General features: G+C 37.0%; 1 protein-coding gene across 2 annotated transcripts in view; it reads right to left on the reverse strand.

Moving 5' to 3' along the window:
* Positions 1-200: 200 nt before the first annotated feature.
* MSH2 (mutS homolog 2) overlaps positions 201-18,559 on the reverse strand; it is a 71,727-nt gene continuing 53,368 nt past the window's right edge. For both annotated transcript variants that reach the window (XM_072635653.1, XM_072635655.1), the window contains 6 exons: positions 14,652-14,749; positions 9,613-9,858; positions 8,370-8,574; positions 7,014-7,261; positions 3,062-3,237; positions 201-538 (listed from right to left, as the gene is read on the reverse strand). In XM_072635653.1, coding sequence (XP_072491754.1) covers positions 368-538; positions 3,062-3,237; positions 7,014-7,261; positions 8,370-8,574; positions 9,613-9,858; positions 14,652-14,749 — 1,144 coding nt within the window. In that variant the 3' untranslated portion in view covers positions 201-367. The remainder of the gene's footprint in view (positions 539-3,061; positions 3,238-7,013; positions 7,262-8,369; positions 8,575-9,612; positions 9,859-14,651; positions 14,750-18,559) is intronic.

Here is an 18,559-nt window from a genome sequence, read left to right on the forward strand (position 1 = left end):
CAGTACTCTGTGCTATGTTTCTTGCTCACAAGGAGCAGGCAGGGGGTAGTATTTCCTGTATTTGGATAATTCAGTGTTCTGTACGCTCACTAATCCACCCTTCTTTGTAAAGAGGAGGTTGGACTATGAATTACCTTCCAGTTCTAAATCAATTCCTCTATAAAACTCTGATTTTTCAAAATAGGCGTCTACACAAATAATTTAAAGAAACATGGTACTAAAGCTTTATTCAGTAACCAGTGTGCATCCATTTCTAAACACCAAGAGAAAAGTATAAAACCTTACAAAAGCATTAACATAGACAGGGTGGACTTTCTACAATTAAAAAAAAAATCTACAAAACTTGTTCATTTCACTGTGGAATTTTTCATGGAGTAACTTTTAACCGTGAAATTATTTCATTCACAAAACTGTTATTTTGCGATATCACTTCAGCCTTTAGTTGTTTTAATTTGGTTCTGATGCCTTCCTCAGACATTTTTCCAAAGGGTAATTCCTTTACCTTGGCCAGAAATTCCTGAATTATTTTTTCACCTTGCTGGAAAAAAAACAACAACACACAATTAGACTTTAGAATATCTTTTCCAAATTCATAAGCTGTGTTTTGTTAAAATGTAATACCACGCACTCTACTAAGTTTTTAGAGAAAATGCATGCTGGTGACCAGCACAGTCATCAAAGCCCTGCAGTATCTCCAAGTTAGAGGCACATGTCAGAAGAAGTTATAATCAATTTGTGGCCTAAAGACTACACACTTAGTAGTTCCAGGCAAAGAACTGTAGTGAGAGCAGAACTGGTTGAGAGTCAGAGAACCTAGAATCCCAAATACGTCATCTACTAGTTAAGGCACAAATCACTTCACCAGTTAAATCTACAGTCCCTAATTCAAGGAGAAAGAGGTTATTTCCATTTCTTCATCCATAGGAGGTATAGAGCCCTAGTAATTACTGAAGAAAATAAAAAATGCCTTCCTTCACAAAGGAACAAACTATTACTGTTGCACAGAATCTGAGGAGCAAGGGAACAAGTAACAGAAAAGAAACATCAACTACCTCTATCTCTTATCTTTCTCTCATTCTAATATAAAAGAATTCTGACGTGTATCATGTTCCTATCTATAGACATAAAGTCATAAATCTGAATACAATGGCTGGAATTTTAATTTTAAAGTGATAACTCTATAAACATCACCTATTAATGTTTGAACATGTAAAAATAAAACTCAGTGGGCAAAAACTAAAATTGTACCAAACAAAAGGATATCACAAAATTATGTTTTTTAATTTAGCTGAAAACACTGGGAGCCTTCCATTTAGTTTCATTATTAATTTACTCTAAAAGATGATGCAATGGTTCTCAAAGTGTGGTCTGGGGATGCTAAGAATCCCTGAGGATCTTTCAGGGGATTTATTATGTCAAAAATATTTTTATAATAATATCAAAGCATTTTAATTTCTAATATGGTAGATAATGATAGATACAATCCAGATAAGCAACAGCTTTTAGAGAGTCTTTGATAATTTTTAAGAGTAGAAAGGACTCCTAAGAACAAAAAACTTGAAAACTACCTGATAACTCCACTGTAACCTTCTTTTCAGAGAAAAGGAGGAGAGTGAGGAAAGAGAGAGTGAGAGTGTGAGTGTGAGTGTGTATGTGTGTGCGTACACGTGTTTTTCCATTCATGGATCCTGGAAAACTCCTGCCATACTCCTTTGTGTCTATCCAAATTCTTCCCATCCTTTAAGGTCAAGCTCAAGACCAACTTCTTCTCCATGAAAAATGATGCTGTCATCACTTTCTTTTCTAAGTTATTATCTGTACTAAATTAGTACATTTATTGGCTCCTCCAATGGAGATATACTAGTACGTCTCTCAATGGGGAATACAGATAACCCCTGGATTCTCTAAGGGCATATTAATAAGGTACAGTTCAATAGGGTCCATTATACCAGTACAGTTTCAAGTATTGGCCTGGCAACAGATCATGTGTCAGAAAATCACTCTGCCTAAGTTCAAAAAGGCTTATTATCATCAAAAGGTGAATATTTTTGCAAGCCTCTCTACTATGCTGGTAAAGAAAATATACCAATGGGTGAAATCATAATGTTTACGGTACTATTCCTTAGGGCAGTTTTGTTTCCTCACCTAGAAATAATCAATGCCTTTTGGGAAAGCACCCTGATTTAATCTTCTTTAAGCACCTTCACCAGTGCCCTGGGCAGAGGTCAGGCTCTAGCATCTGCATGGCTACCACTGGTGGTCCAACCCCCTTCCCACATCACTTACCCATGACTTTGTACAGATTTCATAGGTACTTTTCTATGTACATGATGATTCCCTCAATAGAATGTAATAGGCTATTTCATTCTTTCTTTCATTCTTACAATAGCACACAAAAGGTACTTAATGACAGCTTAATTGATTTGTAACATTTGTTTCCTACCATTTATCTAACTCATACTTAGATCACTGCAAAAATGTACCATGTTTCTCCATTTCTGGTTTTTTTCTCTTCTAAATGTGTGTATGCATATACACAAATATGTGTATGTATGTATGTATGTATGTATGCATGCATACACACACACACACACACACACACACACACACACACACACACACACAGATAATATCAAGAACATTAGGACTGCCCTTTTCTGAGGGCCTCCAAGCACTGCTCACTTCACTCTCTGGACTTACACACTTTCTCATGAGCAGCCTTGCCCAAACGTGCACACTCTCATTTCCCCAGGCCACTTTTCCATCTCCTCCATTAGAATAGGAGCTGCCTGAAGGTAGAGACTAGTCGTCTTTTATGCTTGTTTTTATGTTTTCAGTTCTTAGCACACTGCCAAGCACGTAGTTAAGTGCTTAATAAATACCTGATCAATTGTTATATATATATAGCAGATTCTATAGAAGCTAATCATTATTCGCTGCAAGACTTCATGATGGAAATAATCATGCATTCTGGGGTAGGTGGAAATATGGTGACTGTGATGAATTTCATTATGCAGTTAATCTTATCAGCTTAAATAACCACATCTACAAACTGACAAACCTCTTTTTCTTGGTAGCATCTCTTGGCTGCTGGTTCTGTTTCATCAGATTGTTGAGGTTTTCCAAAATGCTGGAATTCCTCTAATTCCAGAGCTTTTTGTTTGGCATTCTCTATTACATGCTTAGGAAAATTAGCAAGCTCCGCAACATGAATCCCAAAACTCTGATCACAGACACCTGCAAGAAATCAAAGGGGTAAAATAGCAGCTTACAGAACTGGAATTAATCCATCTCCATGTATCATTAAAAAATCTATACGTTAAAAAATGTTTGGCAAATGATCCTGACCAAAATAAAAATGAGCTTTTAATTAAACCTCCACTAGAAGGCACAGGTGAGTATGATTTGACATTCATATCAGCCCTGAAAACTATTAAGAAACACCACCAAAAATATTAAATCTTGAGCACTGCAATTACACTAAGTAAACAGAGAAAAGAGCTGGCTTGGATTAATCCAACTTCATTTAACAAAGACTTAGTTGTAGCATCTTCATGTCAATGAGGAGATAACTGATATACTGAGTTGAATAAATTACTGGTCCATTATCACTTATCTGAGGGAGAGAGCACAGCATGGTGAGGACTTGAGGCGGGAAGACCTGGGTTAAATGGCACCAAGAAAATCACTATGTCACAATAGGCATCTGTCACTTAACCTTCTCGTATCACTTTCCTCATCTATGTGTGTGTGGGGAGGGGCGGGGGGGAGTGAGAGATACCACACGAGCAGAGACAAGGTTGGAACCGACAGCCTTCAAGTCTCCTCCAAATTCTAATCTATGATCGTATGATCTACTTTCAAATACTACTTTATCCTCTAATTCTAATACATAGAAAAATTAAGTACATAACTTTGAAGTCTGGGAAGCTAAATTAGATGATTGATTAGTTTTGAGAATGCAAGCTTCTTGCCCTCATCATTATCACCATCATTGAGGAAGAGAAAGTGAGGCTAGTGATCTTGAACAGCCCTCCTCACTCAAATCAAAGTTAAGTGCAAGTCATGTGATCATTTCTCTGATGTCATGGTCTTCAAAAACAAAGGATGAACACAACCTGTGAGTAGACCCAGCTGTCTGAGTGGGGACCCAGCTCATCCTATCCCTTCAGTCTCCTTCTCCCCTTCCTTTGGGGTTTACTGGCTTGATTTCCTTCCTTCCTCCCTCTCTCCCTTCCTTGTTGTTCCCCAAACCTTAAACCCAGTGCACTCTGAAGCCCATAGGTTGGACAACAATAAGTCCCTGCCCAAGCTCCACTTGATGGCTGCTTTTAGAGAGATTATCAGTAGTAACAGTTTCTCTTTCCCTCCCAGTTTGATTTTTTTCTTTGGCTCATTAAAAGAGCCATTCCCTGACTACCTCTTAAAGAGGTCTATTCACTTAATAGGCTTTACCTCCCTCCAAGTGAGTAGGTAAAAAGGCCTACCCTAAAAAGGGCAAGGTCTTCCTTGCCTTGTGGGCCATCTTCAGTCAACCTGATGAATATCTGGTCACTCGATCCAGATGGAAGAGAAGTGAGGCTGGTGACCTGCACAGCCCTCCCTCACTCAAAACAAAGTCAAGTCCAAGTCATGTCATCATTTCTCTGATGTCACGGTCTTCTTTGAAAACAAAGGACTAACACAACGATCATCATCATTACTAAATGACACCTAATATGCTTATTCAAAATCAAATGCCTTTTTCTTTTGGATATGATACTGAACCTTCTACTATGCCCTATTCTGATGCTTCATGATGGCACAAAAGTGACCTAGGAAGCTATGCAATGGAGTGTAAAACTTGGTTTCTTCTGCCAAATTGTCTTAGGGTACAGTACATCTCACTGACAGAAAGGACAACCCAGTACAATACATAGTTCATCACAATAGATTAATGGTTTGTTGATTAAATCACTGGTCAATATAAACAGGAAAAAAAAGAGTGATTTTAAAATGCCTCTCACAATTGTGCAACCCCATTCTACTTCCAATAATAGGCCACAGGATATTAAAAATTATCATTTTCAATGTAAAGATATAGATTATTTAAGACCCATGCTTGTTTTCCAAAAATATAAAAAGTATTTTACTCAACAGGACAAAATAGAGTTCTCTAAAACTTAAAATTTCTCTTCTAACAAGGAATCCATTAAGTAAACTATATGAGACTTCTTAATAAATGAAGGGGCAGTGATAACTTTCTTCAATGACCTTTTTAATACAGTCACAAGGTATAAAATAGGGAAACATGCTTCCCAAAGGTTCAGCACTGTCATGGAGAATGACTTGAATGGGACTGAAACGGGAAGAGGGATTTTTTTGTTGATGAACGCCGCAGATGACACTGTGCTGATGACAGCATGAAGCTCCAGACAGAACATTATAGGGTTTTCTCAATGAGATCCATGATTAATCAAAAGAAAATAGGCCCAACAAACTACAAAGGAAAAACCAAATGGAGGAAAAATGCCTATGATATTACAGGTCTTTTTCATCAGTCTAAATACCCTATACCTAGGATAAGAGCTACAGACAGACAAAGAACCCATAACAAAAAATGAGAGGAGGCCAAACTGCATTTGAGAAAACCGCACAGTATTTTTTCAATGACCTCAAGATGCATTCCCTCCCCAAAAAACTAACATTTTTTTAACATCACTGTTCTCTCCAAGAGATTCTGTGTAACTGAAAATCATTAAACACCCCAAACTCCAAGTAATCAAAGTAGTGAGTGATCCAAACAGCAATGGAGATATATGCGTGGAGGGTGCAAGTAGGCTGCAATAAATTTTTAAGCATGACATGCACAAGAATGATGTAAAGAACATCATCCAGGAAATAACAGAATCGAAAGGGAAATGGGTGAGTCATGTAGTGAAAGAGAGGGACAACAGTGAAATAAGCCTAAAGGAAAGCTTCTAGCACACCGAGTGGATCTCCTTTGGGTAACTTATGGAAGAACAAAGATCACATAGCATAACAAGGAATGGATGGGTTTCAATCTGAAATGATGGAAGAAATACCTGTATCAATGAGTTCTCTGTTTCTTTGAAGTACTACAATATAAAAGTGACTGGAATCATCACTTGACAATTTCACCAAGTCTTATTTTAGAAAGGCTGCTTTCTGGAATTCTGAACTAATACTTTTGCGCTGCTCGGATACAATGTAATTTGATTTAAATTCCTAACAGACCATACTACCCACTTCATACTCAAATTGAACAAATTCCAACTAAAAATACATGCAATTATGTCAACAATATCAAGCACAGTCACTCATAAAGATTTGAAGCATGAGTCACATGAATAATGGGGAAAATGGTGATGACCTATCTCCCTTATTGGTTTGTAAATGACCAATCAGGAAGCATAAAGACGGCTATCTGATGGCACAGCTTGCAAAAGTAGTTACTCTGATGACAGTTGAATAGCTTTAAAGTATAACCTGGTGTATTAACTTCATCAATGATTTTGGTGATCTTATTAGGTAATATCTACATCAGAGATGACAGTTTTAAGGAAAAACATGCAAAGGAGAAGTTATTCATTTTAGGCGCAACATAATTTCAGACATTTCTTTACCACTCTGCAGCTTTAAATGAATCAAAGAATGCTAAAGTATCATGGAAACAAAAATCATGGATGAATCTAAATACTTTACTACAGAAGAGCAGCTCTCAACCTCTGAATTTGATGGTACAATAATAACTGGTTATTCAATATGTAATTCAAATGAAAACTTGAAATTCACTTAAATTCAATAAGCAGTTTTAGTGCTTATTATATGCCCACACTAGCTGGTATACAGTAAGCACTTAGTAAATGTTTACTGACTGACTACTCCAAAACAATTCAACTTTACATTTTCTTGAGAGGACAAGACAGTTACTGATGAGCTCACAGGTAGTCATTTCCCCTGGTCACACAAGACATACAAGAGCTTTGCCACTGACATTAGTACAATCTCACCTTTCTTCACTTGATATAGCATAGTTAATGTCTCATCCGTAGTTAATGCTGAAACATGTAGATTATTCACTGTTGGCAACTGGTCAGCCAATGCTGTCAATTCATGAAAATGAGTAGCAAACATGCAGAAGGCACCTATCTTAGTGGCAATATACTCCGAAATAGCCCATGCTAACCCAAATCCATCATAGGTAGAAGTCCCTCTTCCCAACTCATCGATGATTATCAGGGAATCCTTGGTTGCACACCTAAAAAATAAAATTATATTAAGTCCTTTACATTAAGTTAATATAAATATAGAATTTAATATTTTAAGTTAATGTAGTTTGATTAAGGCTAGTACTTTTAGGTAAAATACTTCTAGGTAAAACGCACAGTAGGGGATGCAAAGAAGCATTATGATGTCTGCCCACAAGAAACTTACCATCTAGTTGGGGAGACATGACATACACATAGAAAGTGAAAAGAGTTAACACAACAGAAGTGTCAACACAGCATGCAGTTCACTGCCAAATGAAAGGTACAGAAAATAACTGTGAAAGCAGCTCAGAGAAAAGAGATTCAATTGGAAGTTAGGATTGTTAAAAACAAAAGACAAAATCCTCCTACAAGTGATAAGATTTAAGCTCATCTTAAGAAATAGGTGGAATCTGGATAGCTAGATATCCTCCTGGATAGCTGGAGGGCACTCCAGGTAGACACAAGATAGAGATTAAAACACAGCAGTGAGAAAATGCACAGCGAAACAGTAACTGGCATGTCACTGAAAGCCAGTAAGAGAAAGGCTGACACTCACCACAAACCACTAAACGTATTTTGATAACTAGTATGCCTTCACAATAATAAAGATAGGAGAACAGATTCTTAAAAACATATAAAAGATTCAGAGTTACTGGATAAAATAAATTCTGACAGCTATTTGAAGCTGTACCTTCCAAGAGACTTTTAAAATGGATGGGGTTGAGTATATTTATGGGGAAATAACCCTTTCTTCTTAACTGAGAGAAGGGGCATGGCAGGAAGAGTACCTCACGGTCCGCCATATATGTAGACGTAGGGAAGTCAGGGACAGAACACAAATCTATTTCAAGCTGCATTTGTTTTACCTTTCCATGAGTAACAGCAATCTAGTATCTGGACTTCCTTGAGGAAACCCTCAAACTCTGGTGAGTTGAACTACGGGCATAGGGATTTGATAGGCCTTAGGAACAGGTGAACAGGAACCAAGTGTAGTACTTGGGGTGAATGCTCTGAACAGAGGGATCCAGGAGAGAGGGCTAAACTTTGTGTCCTTTATATTCACAATATTTGCATCTTAAAAGAAAAACTTGAAAATCAGAACCAGAATCTCTTTACCTGAGAATAGAAGCTGTCTCCAGCATTTCTGCCATGAATGTAGATACACCTTTCAGCTGACAATCACCTGCTCCAACTCGAGCCAAGATACAATCCACAATGGACACTTCTGCAGAGTCACATGGTACAAAACAGCCAATCTGAGCCATCAGAACTATTACTCCAGTCTGACGAATGTATGTGGATTTACCTCCCATATTGGGCCCTGAAAATAAAATGAAATTTAAAAGTGAAAAACAGTGCTTATGTCCTGGTGCTAATAATATGCAGAACATATTAAGAATTCTTAAAAAAGGATGATACACGGAAGCCAGCCTAACTGGAATTCTAGACGTACAACTAAAAGCTAACCAATTCCAAGTTCTCTGCTCAGGGCAAAGCGTCATCATCTGAAAGAGTTAAAGAATGATGTCTCACTAGAGAGAGTGCTCTATAATTTAGCTAGTCTAGAAAGTCATACAAATTTGCCTAACATTTTTAAAATGTAAAGAAAACCTACAGACCTGAATGCAACAATAATGAATAAGCACAAAACTGATTGCTAGAAATCAGGCATTTTTCTTTGAAAAGTAATAAAAGACTAGGAGAGATATCCCAGGACTGGAGATGAAGAAATGGCACCTCAATTTCCAATGAGATTGCCTTTATTTACTAGAATCTATCATTAAGAAGCTTGCTTGTTGCATTTCTTAATTAAAATGACAGATCAAGGAAACACTGAAGACAGAGCTGAATTTCATAACAGATTTGACAAAAACTCTCCCATTCCTCTTGTGCAGAGGTATGGTCTATATGAACGTAGAACTGTTTAATCACTGATCCCAAAGAGTAACCATAAAGAGTAATGCAGTTTGGGGAAAGGTCTCCAGAGTACCACAACTCTTGTGTTCCAGATCCTACTCAACCCTTTTATCAGTGATTTGACAGCATGCTTATCATTCACTACGATATAAACTTGGAAAGGAGAGCTAACACTTTGGGAAATCAAACTAGTTCATAAAAATGTTTTGAGATCAAAGGCATAGAATTTTTAAATATCTCAACACCTTAAAAACAAGAATTCCACAGGAATACAAAATATTTCCTTACAAATTTTTAAAATAGTATTTCAAGACAAAAATGAACAATACGCATTTGTTTAAATGTGAAGAACTATAATTTTCTTAATATTTAATTTTCCAAAGGAATGTTTTAAATTAATACTTTTTATTTAAAAAAAATGAAAAGCAATCCAACTTTTTACCAGTAATAATGTGGAACATCTGCTTATTTTTCTCAAAGTAAATGTCATTGGGAATAAATGCAACTTCATCTTGAACTTCAACACAAGCATGTCTGGAACCCTTCAAAATGATTTTTCCTTGTCCTTTTTCCAAAATGACTGGACGTACATATGGAACAGGTGCACCATTTGATACATGAGCAAAACTGACAACTGCATCTAGTTGAGCTAATACATCATTCAGGGTCTGCATTGGTTCTACATAGCCTGTATAACAAAAAACAAACAACAGCCCCCCCAAAAAAATATTTAAATATAGAACACAAGAGCAAAGCAAATAAACAAATATAATTGTCCCAATCTGAGTTCAATTTACGTTTCTAAATTTATATACATTTTCTAAATAAAGGATAAACTAATCAATTCTCCTATTTACTATAATGGAACTTTATCTGGGTTAAAAAAGCCTAAGAACCAATTTGAAATGAAAAACTAAACTTACCTATTGCCCACTTAGAGGAAAAGATTTTCAAAGATCTCATTCTTTCTCTCTCTCAGAACATTTGCTACTGTACAAATTTCAAAACATTAAAAAATTTTTGGTGATTACTGTTACATACATGCCTGGATATAGTATCTCATCAATGTGAGCACTCCTGATTTACTCAAGAAACATTCACTACAATAAATATGCTGGAGATAAAAAACTGAAAAACACTATTACCTCCTGGTATTGTTGTCAGAGAAATGCACAAAGATGAGTTATAATAATCTAAGATAAAGTGTATTGGGCCATAAGGGTCCAATCTCTAGGAAAATCTAAAGAGAGAAAAACCACATTGAGGTAGAGGAATAAGGAAAGACTTTACAGGTGTTATGACCCCTGGGCTCTGTCTGTAAGGAATAAAACTGAAGGCAGCAAGATGGGAAGGAAAGCACTAGGAGATGGAAGAAAGAAGGTAGAAGGTGGGAGGGGAGAGAAAAATGAGGGAGGAGGAGGGAAGGGGGAGAAGACAAAAGAGGAGGGACCTCAAAGAGCTAGAAAAGGCATCAAAGTCCAAAGAGTCAAAGCCTCTTCATTTTACAAATGAAGAAAATGAAGTTTTTTGAGGAAATAAGAGGCCAGATGATTTGCTCTTAGACAGCCAGGTGGTGGTACTGCAATGAAAGGACCTGAAGTCAGGTCTTTCTGACTCCAAGTTCAGCCACCTCTAAATAGTAGGGCACAGGAACCATTATTCTAAGAGGTCTTAAGTATATTTTAGTGTTTTAAAAATGAATAAATAAACTGACTGAATAATGGCATAGTGGAATAGTATTGGACCATAAAATAAAATATGAAGGATTCTGAGAAGTTCAGGAAAACAACATACACCAGTGACTATAGTAATGTACAAGGAAAGAACAACAAAAAAGACATAAACTCAGTATTACATAATTATAAGAAGCAAACCTGACCTCAAAGAGATAACAAAACATGTATTTCCCTCTCTTTTTTGTAGATGTGTAAAATGCTACATAAACAAATAGGCTTGGTTGTTGTGTTAGGTGTTATTGAACTATTTTTTTCTAATCTATTTTAGAAAGCTTAGCACTCAGAATCCTAGAGAAGCAAGTAAAAAACTACTTGAAATAATAAACAACTTTAGCAAAGTTGCAGGATACAAAATAAACCCACATAAATCCTCTGCATTTCTATATATTACTAACAAAGCCCAACAGCAAGAGTAGAAAGAGAAATCCCATTTAAAGTTACTGTAGACACTATAAAATATCTGGGAGTCTACTTGCCAAAAACCCAGGGACTATATGAACACAATTATAAAACACTTTTCACTCGGTACTGTCTAAGAACTACAGGGGTGGATCAGTGGAATAGGTTAGGTACACAAGACACAGCAGTCAACGACTATAGCAATCTACAACTGTTTGATAAACCCAAGGACCTCAGCTTCTGGAGTAAGAACTCACCGTGTGACAAAAACTAATGGGAAAACTGGAAAACAGTGTGGCAGAAACTGGGCACAGACCAATGTCTGACACTGTACACAAGAATAAAAAGTTCAAATGGGTACATGATAAAGGCTGATACTCTAAACAAATTAGGGAAGTAAGGAATAGTTTGTCAGATTTATAGAGAATGGAGGAATTTATGACCAACCAAGAGGGAGAGAACATTATGAAATGCAAAATGGATAACTTTGATTACATTAAATTGTAAAGTTTTTGCACAAAGTCAATGCAACCAAGATTAGGAGGGAAGCAGAAAACTGGTAAAGAATTTTTACAACTACTGTCTGTGATAAAGGACTCATTTCTAAAACTGAGAAGAGAGTCAATTGTACAAGAATACAAATCATTCCCCAATTGATAAATGGTCAAAGGATATGAACAAGCAGTTTTCAGAGCAAGAAATTAAAGCTATCTACAGTCATATGAAAAAATGTTCTAAATCACTATTGATTAGAGAGATGCAAATCAAAACAACTCTGAGGTACCACATCACACCTACCAGACTGGCTAACATGACAAAAGAGAAAAATGATATATGTTGGAGAAGATGTGGGAGAGTTGAAACACTGATTGTTGGTGGAGCTGTGAGCTGATCCAACCATTCTGGAGAGCAATTTGGAACTATGCCCAAAGGGCTACAAAAATGTACATGCCCTTTGACCCAGCAATACAGCTTCTAGGGCTGTATCCCCAAGAGATTATAAAAATGGGAAAAGGACCCACACGTACAAAAATATTTATAGCAGCTCTTTTTGTGGTGGCCAAGAACTGGAAATCAAGGGGATGCCCATCAATTGGGGAATGGCTGAATAAAGTATGGTATATGAATGTAATGGAATACTATTGTGCTATAAGAAATGATGAACAAGAAGACTTTAGAGAGGCCTGGAAAGACTTGTATGATCTGATGCTGAGTGAAAGGAGCAGAACCAGGAGAACTTTACACAGCAACAACTACAGTAGGTGAGTTTTTTCTGGTAGACTTGGAACTTCATTGCAATGCAAGGACTTAAAAAATTCCCAATGGTCTTTTAAGGCAAAATGCCTTCCATACCCAGAGAAAGAACTTTGGAATTCAATCGCAGAACATAGGAGATCATTTTCTTTTGCATTATGTTTTGGTTTGTTATATGATTTCTCCCATTCATTTTAATTCTACACGACATGACCATAGTGGAAATGTATTTAATAGGAATGTATGTATAGAACCTATATAAAATTATATGCTGTCTCGGGGAGGGAGTTAGGAGGGAGGGGAAGAAAATAATCTAGGTTATATGGTAGTGATTATAAAACACTGAAAACAAATAAAATTAATATGTTAAAAAAAATAAAAGAAATGACAAATAGGAAGATTTCAGAAAATCCTGGAAAAACTTATATGAACTGATGCTGAGGGAAGACAGCAGAGCCAGGAGAACATTATACACAGCAACAGAAAGGGCAGTACTCAGATGGAAGAGAGAGGTTATTTCAAAGTAAAGATGTAAAAACCAAAGATATCAATTAAAAATTGAAGAAAAAAGAAAGCATATCCAGTTAACATAATAAAACTACAAAATTGAAAATAAACAAGAATATCCAAAGCCAACACTCAATAAAAATCTGTTCATTTAACTTTCTCTAAAAAGACCCTGACTAAATGCTATCTGCTACCCATTATAGGCTTAATACAGAAAAAGCAAAATTCAGAAAATAATCCTGTTAGAAACTTAATGTGTAATAAATTAAATGTTTATTAAATAACACTTAAAATGTATCTTTTCAAATCAAGTCATTCTCACAGCCATAAATAATTTCAAACAGAATTAACAATTAGTATGTTGTCCCTCTTCCTTCCTTTCATTACTGATTTATTCAAAAAGTCCCTACTTACATTTTTAGAATATTCGATAAAAGCTAAATTCTTAAGGCTGGATGGGACAGGCAGGGATAGTGTGTATAATTCTGCCATTTAACGTAAAACTCAAATGTAAATGACAGGCCCCAACCAATGCAACTTTTTTCTTAATTACAAAGTAACCATAACTTGGAATTTAACCTTCAGAGAATCTTCAAATCTTCAGCTCAAAACTCCTGTAGAATAGCACACATGGCTGAAAACAGTTTCCCTTTTATGTAAATGACACATAAACTTCAGCTCTATATTACCTTCATAACATTAAAAAGAACTAGAGTTTGCTTATATAAACTAAAGGTGTGGCTCTCAAGACCATTCCTGTCTATAGGGCTTTCTAAGCACTTTCCTTCTCATGACCTCGAGACAGACTATGCAGGTGTTGCAGTCTTACCTTCCAGTTTAAGACATGACAAAGGAAGGTCTGGAGGTCATGCCACCTCCCCAGGGCTACTCCGCTGTCTTAGCTGGGACTAGCACCAAATCCAAAAATCACAACTTTAAACACCCTCCAGCACTGCTTGTGTTGTGGTGGTGGCTTCAAGATTCTTATTCCACTAGGGAAGTGGTATCATCAATGTGGACAATCCTCCAATGTACAGATCACCAACCTACCTGTGCCCTCAAGCTGTGGAACATTTGTCCAAAGTCTTATCTATATTTAAGACAGGGACTTCACCCAAGGTGCTTAAGGATGGTCTTGCTTTTCTCCTAATTTCTAGAAGAGAGCATGTAAACACATAGCCTTTCTTATGCATTGTTCTCACAATAATTATGGCCTTAATGTGTGTACAGATTATCATTAAAAAGTTTTTTGTATAGAATGTAATGTGGACAGATAAAAATCCCTGTATCGACTTTTCCCCCACCTGTTTTACATTTTCTCCCACAAATATCTTCAATTGCAACTGAGTAATCTACTGAAAAGGAAGCTGCCTAAAGGTCAATTTTATCTAAAATTTCTCTCCAATCTAATTGTAGGTTTTTCTAAAAACTTTGTTTTCTTCTTACCAATACATAACACAAACTAAATAGTCACTGTGTAATTCAGTTATAGAAAGTTCTTCTTGTGCATAAAACTGAAATTTCTCTTGCTAAAGAAAATTGTGTTATATCCAAACAATTGCAGGTGCTGTCTGGTGATATTTACCGGAAGAAATGTTGACAATTTCTTTAACAATGGCATCCTGGGCTTCCTCATACTCATCTCGAATCTTGAGGTACTCATCATTGAAGGCAGCCAATTTACTGGAAATGAAAATCAGAGAATTGTGAAAAATCTTAAATTATCTCTTAATAATTACATTAATCATTACACTGTAATAGCAGCAGAAGGATTGTCTGCCCTCTGGGCCAACACTGACAAAATATAAATTCAGAGACAAAAAGGACAGGTCATAAGGAAGATGCAAGGCTGGTCATTAGTTTATTAATTAACACAGCACCTAGCCCATACAGTAGGTGCTTAATAAATGTTTACTGAATTTAATTCTGCCTTTCTTTATGTTAAGCAATTCCACTGGCCTAATTTTTATTTCTATACCATAATTTTGCAATGAAAAATGTTGATCTGTACTTTTTTTTTATGAGTAAAAATCTAAGGCAGAAAAACAAGTCCACTCAGAATAAATAAAAATTAAAAAATGCAAGAAATCTAATTATCACTTTCTCTGTACAAAAAAATAAATTCTCAAAGAAAGAATGACACTCAAAAAATCAGTTTTATGTGGGGGGAAAAAACCCTCCAAAAAAGGTACAAAGAGACCTGAAGGGTCAGACATGCTAAATATAACTAGTTCCATAACCGTGCCCACCTCCACTCAAGTACTGAGCCTTTCCAGATCCTGCTATTCCGCAATCTATCCAACCTCCTAAAATAATTTTGCATTAATTGTCTATGAATATATTCTAATTCCCCACCAAGCCAAAGAATGTAGCTCTCAGAGGTCAGAAACTATTTAGGTTTTGTCTTCATTTCTTAGTGCCTAGTAAAGAGAAATACATGAGAAAGGAAAATGAGACAAGAAAGAAAGAAGAGTAATAGGGAAACAGAATGAAAATAGTGAACAAGCAATAAGGAGAAGCTAATTTTAGGCAGTCTATGTGAAAAAAAGAAGAAAGATTACCTTGACATATAATTCCCACTCAACAAAAATTTACTAAGATATTGTACTAATCAATGGAAAAACAGAGTTTAAAAATTATATGCTCCCTGCATGCAAGAAACTTGCTTCCACTGGGGCAAAGAGAGTTGGGGGAAAAGTAATAATAGTTAAACAAACAGAGATAAAAGTATGACATCAAGGAACAGAGTTATAGGGATCATAAGCAAAACAGAAATCCAGAAAAGGGGAAAATATTTTGACAGAGAAATCAGGGAAGTCTTTACCTGAAGAGAACCTTAAGGAGAAAGACTATGGAAGTTGAAAATAAGCAAATTCAAGTCAGAAAGCATTGAATAATCACCCACTATGTGTCAGGCATTGTACTAAGCAACAAGGATACAAAGAAAGCAAAAAACAGTCCCTGCTCTGAAGGAGCTCAGTCTACTGGGAGAAACAACAAGTGAACAACTATGTGCAAGATAAATATGGGATAAATTGGGGAATCATCTCAGAGGGAATAGCATAAAGAGGGATTAGGAGAAGCTTCTTGCAGAAAGAAGGACTCGAGCTGAAACTTGAAGGAAGCCAGGAAGCAGGTCTGAAAAGGAAGAGAGTTCGAGCCATGGGGAAGAGACAATGAAAGGAGACAGACTATCTGTCCTGCACAAGAAACAGCAATACAAGAGTCACTGGTTTGCCCACTACACAGAGAGAAGTACAATCTAAGAAGACTGGAAAAGTAGGAAGGGACCAAGGCATAAAGGACTAGGGCAACATGAACACACCTGGCCTTAGAAGTATTACCTCAATAGTTGATCAATGTGGAGGATTCAAGCAGAGAGAGACTTTACGCAGGGAGAACAATTAGAAGATAATCACTTTGTGAGACAAAAAAGGAATATTAAAATAAAGTCAAAAGACTAAAAAAATAGAAGAAAATATAATGTACCTGACACAAAGAACTGATCTGCAAAATAGCTCAAGAGATCATTTTAAAATTACTGTATTAGCTGAAAAGTCATGACCAAAAGAGCCCAGGCATCATATTTCAAAAAATTATAAAAGAAAATTGCCTAGATCTCTCACACCAAGTAGAAACAGAAATAAATCAGTGGTCATCATCTCCTGGAAAAAACCACCCCACTTCCCCCAATGAAAAGTCCCAGGAGCATTAAAGCCAAATAAGGAAGGGATGGAGGGAGTGATTAACACTTGAGCCTCACTCCCATGTGAACTAGTCAAAGGAGGGACACACACACACACACACACGGATACAGAAGTACATTTCACCCAACAGGGACAAAGGAGGGAAAGGAGAGAAAGAAAACGTAAGAATAAGAGGGAGGACAGATCAAGGTAGGGAGAAGATCTAAGCAAAACAAACTCTACCTAAAGATATACAGAAAGAATCAAAGCAAGCAGCCCTTTCTGCAGTGGGAAAGAACTGGAAATTGAAAGGGAGCTCATCAGTTGGGGGATGAATGAACAAGTCATGGTATATGAATGCCAGTCAGTCAATAAATATGTATTAAGCAACTACTACATGCAAGACACTGTGCTAAGCCCTGAGAATAAAAAGGCAAAAGACAGCCCCTCCCCTCAGAGAGTTCACAACCCAACGTGAGAAGACAACAACAAAAGGCTGGGAAGGGAGTGGTTGGAGTCCAGAAGAATACAGTCAGATGGGAAACGAGGAGATGGCTGCCCTGGGTGCCCTTTGTAAATGGGGCACCATTCTTAGCAGGAATTCTCAGCTGTCCACCTTCCACTCTCTCTATTCAGAGGGAGGGAGGGATTGAGGGGCCAGTAGGGCAGGGGATAGTGAGAAGGTGTGATTTTCAAAACTGATATTACCTTGCAGGATGATGTTTAATTTTAAAAAAAGAGAATGCATCAAAAGTTGTAAATATCAATTACACAAAGTAAGAAAGGCTAGTTAGCTGGAATGCAGAGTGCAGGAGGAGTAGTAATGTTCAAAGATGCTGGAAAGATAAGGTTAGAGAAAGGATGCAAAGAAGCTTTTAAAGCTAAAACCAATTCTAAGGACAACAGGATGCCACCACTGGAGTTCATCGAGTAGGACAATGGCAGCTTGGATAACTGCATGAGGAAAATCACTTTGACATCAGTCTGAAGGATGGAATGAAGTGGGGAGAAACCTGAGGCAGGCAGACCAATTAAGTGGCTGCTGCAGTATTTTGGGAGAGAGGTAATGAGGGTCTGAATTAAGGTAGAAGCTGTGTGAGCACAGAAAGGACTAGATATAAAGATGTTACAGAGTTAGAGACGGAAACACACAAACACAAAGTAGCTAAACCCTGGAGAGTATGGCAGTACTTGCCGAAGGAACCAAAAAAGGTCTCCTGAAGAAGGGGGCTGCTGAAGCTGAATCTTAAAGGAAGCAAAGGATTCTAAGAGTCCAAAGGGTTGAAGGGAAAGTGTTCCAGGCACAAGAAAAACCAGCACAATGGCCGGAAAATGAGAGCTAAGAGTCTTGTGGGAGGAACAGTACATAGGACAGTCTGGCAGAAGTAGAATGTGTGGAGGGCAGTAGAAAGTAAGACTGGATAGGTAGGAAGAGGGTTATATCTGATGGACAGACCTCTTTTGCTTTAGAAAAACCACTTTGGCAGGTACATGGAGGATGAGCTAGAGAGAGAGAGAGAATGAAAAAGAGATGAGGCAGGAAGTACAATTAGAAGGCTATCAGGCAAGGGGAAAAGTGATAAGGGACTGAACTAGAGTGGCGGCTGCCCAAGAGCAAAGAAAAGGATAGATGTAAAACTTGCTGTATGGAAAGAAATTGTAAGATTTGGCAATTAATTAGATAACACAGGGTGACCTAGAAAGAAGAGTCAATAATGACACCAACATTATAGACCTGGATTATTGAAAGATTAATCAGTAGAGGTCTCAAAAGGCAGGGGAGAAATACTTTGACTGCAATGCACAT

Source organism: Notamacropus eugenii, chromosome 1, assembly GCF_028372415.1.
Source record: "Notamacropus eugenii isolate mMacEug1 chromosome 1, mMacEug1.pri_v2, whole genome shotgun sequence".
Classification (NCBI taxonomy): domain Eukaryota; kingdom Metazoa; phylum Chordata; class Mammalia; order Diprotodontia; family Macropodidae; genus Notamacropus; species Notamacropus eugenii.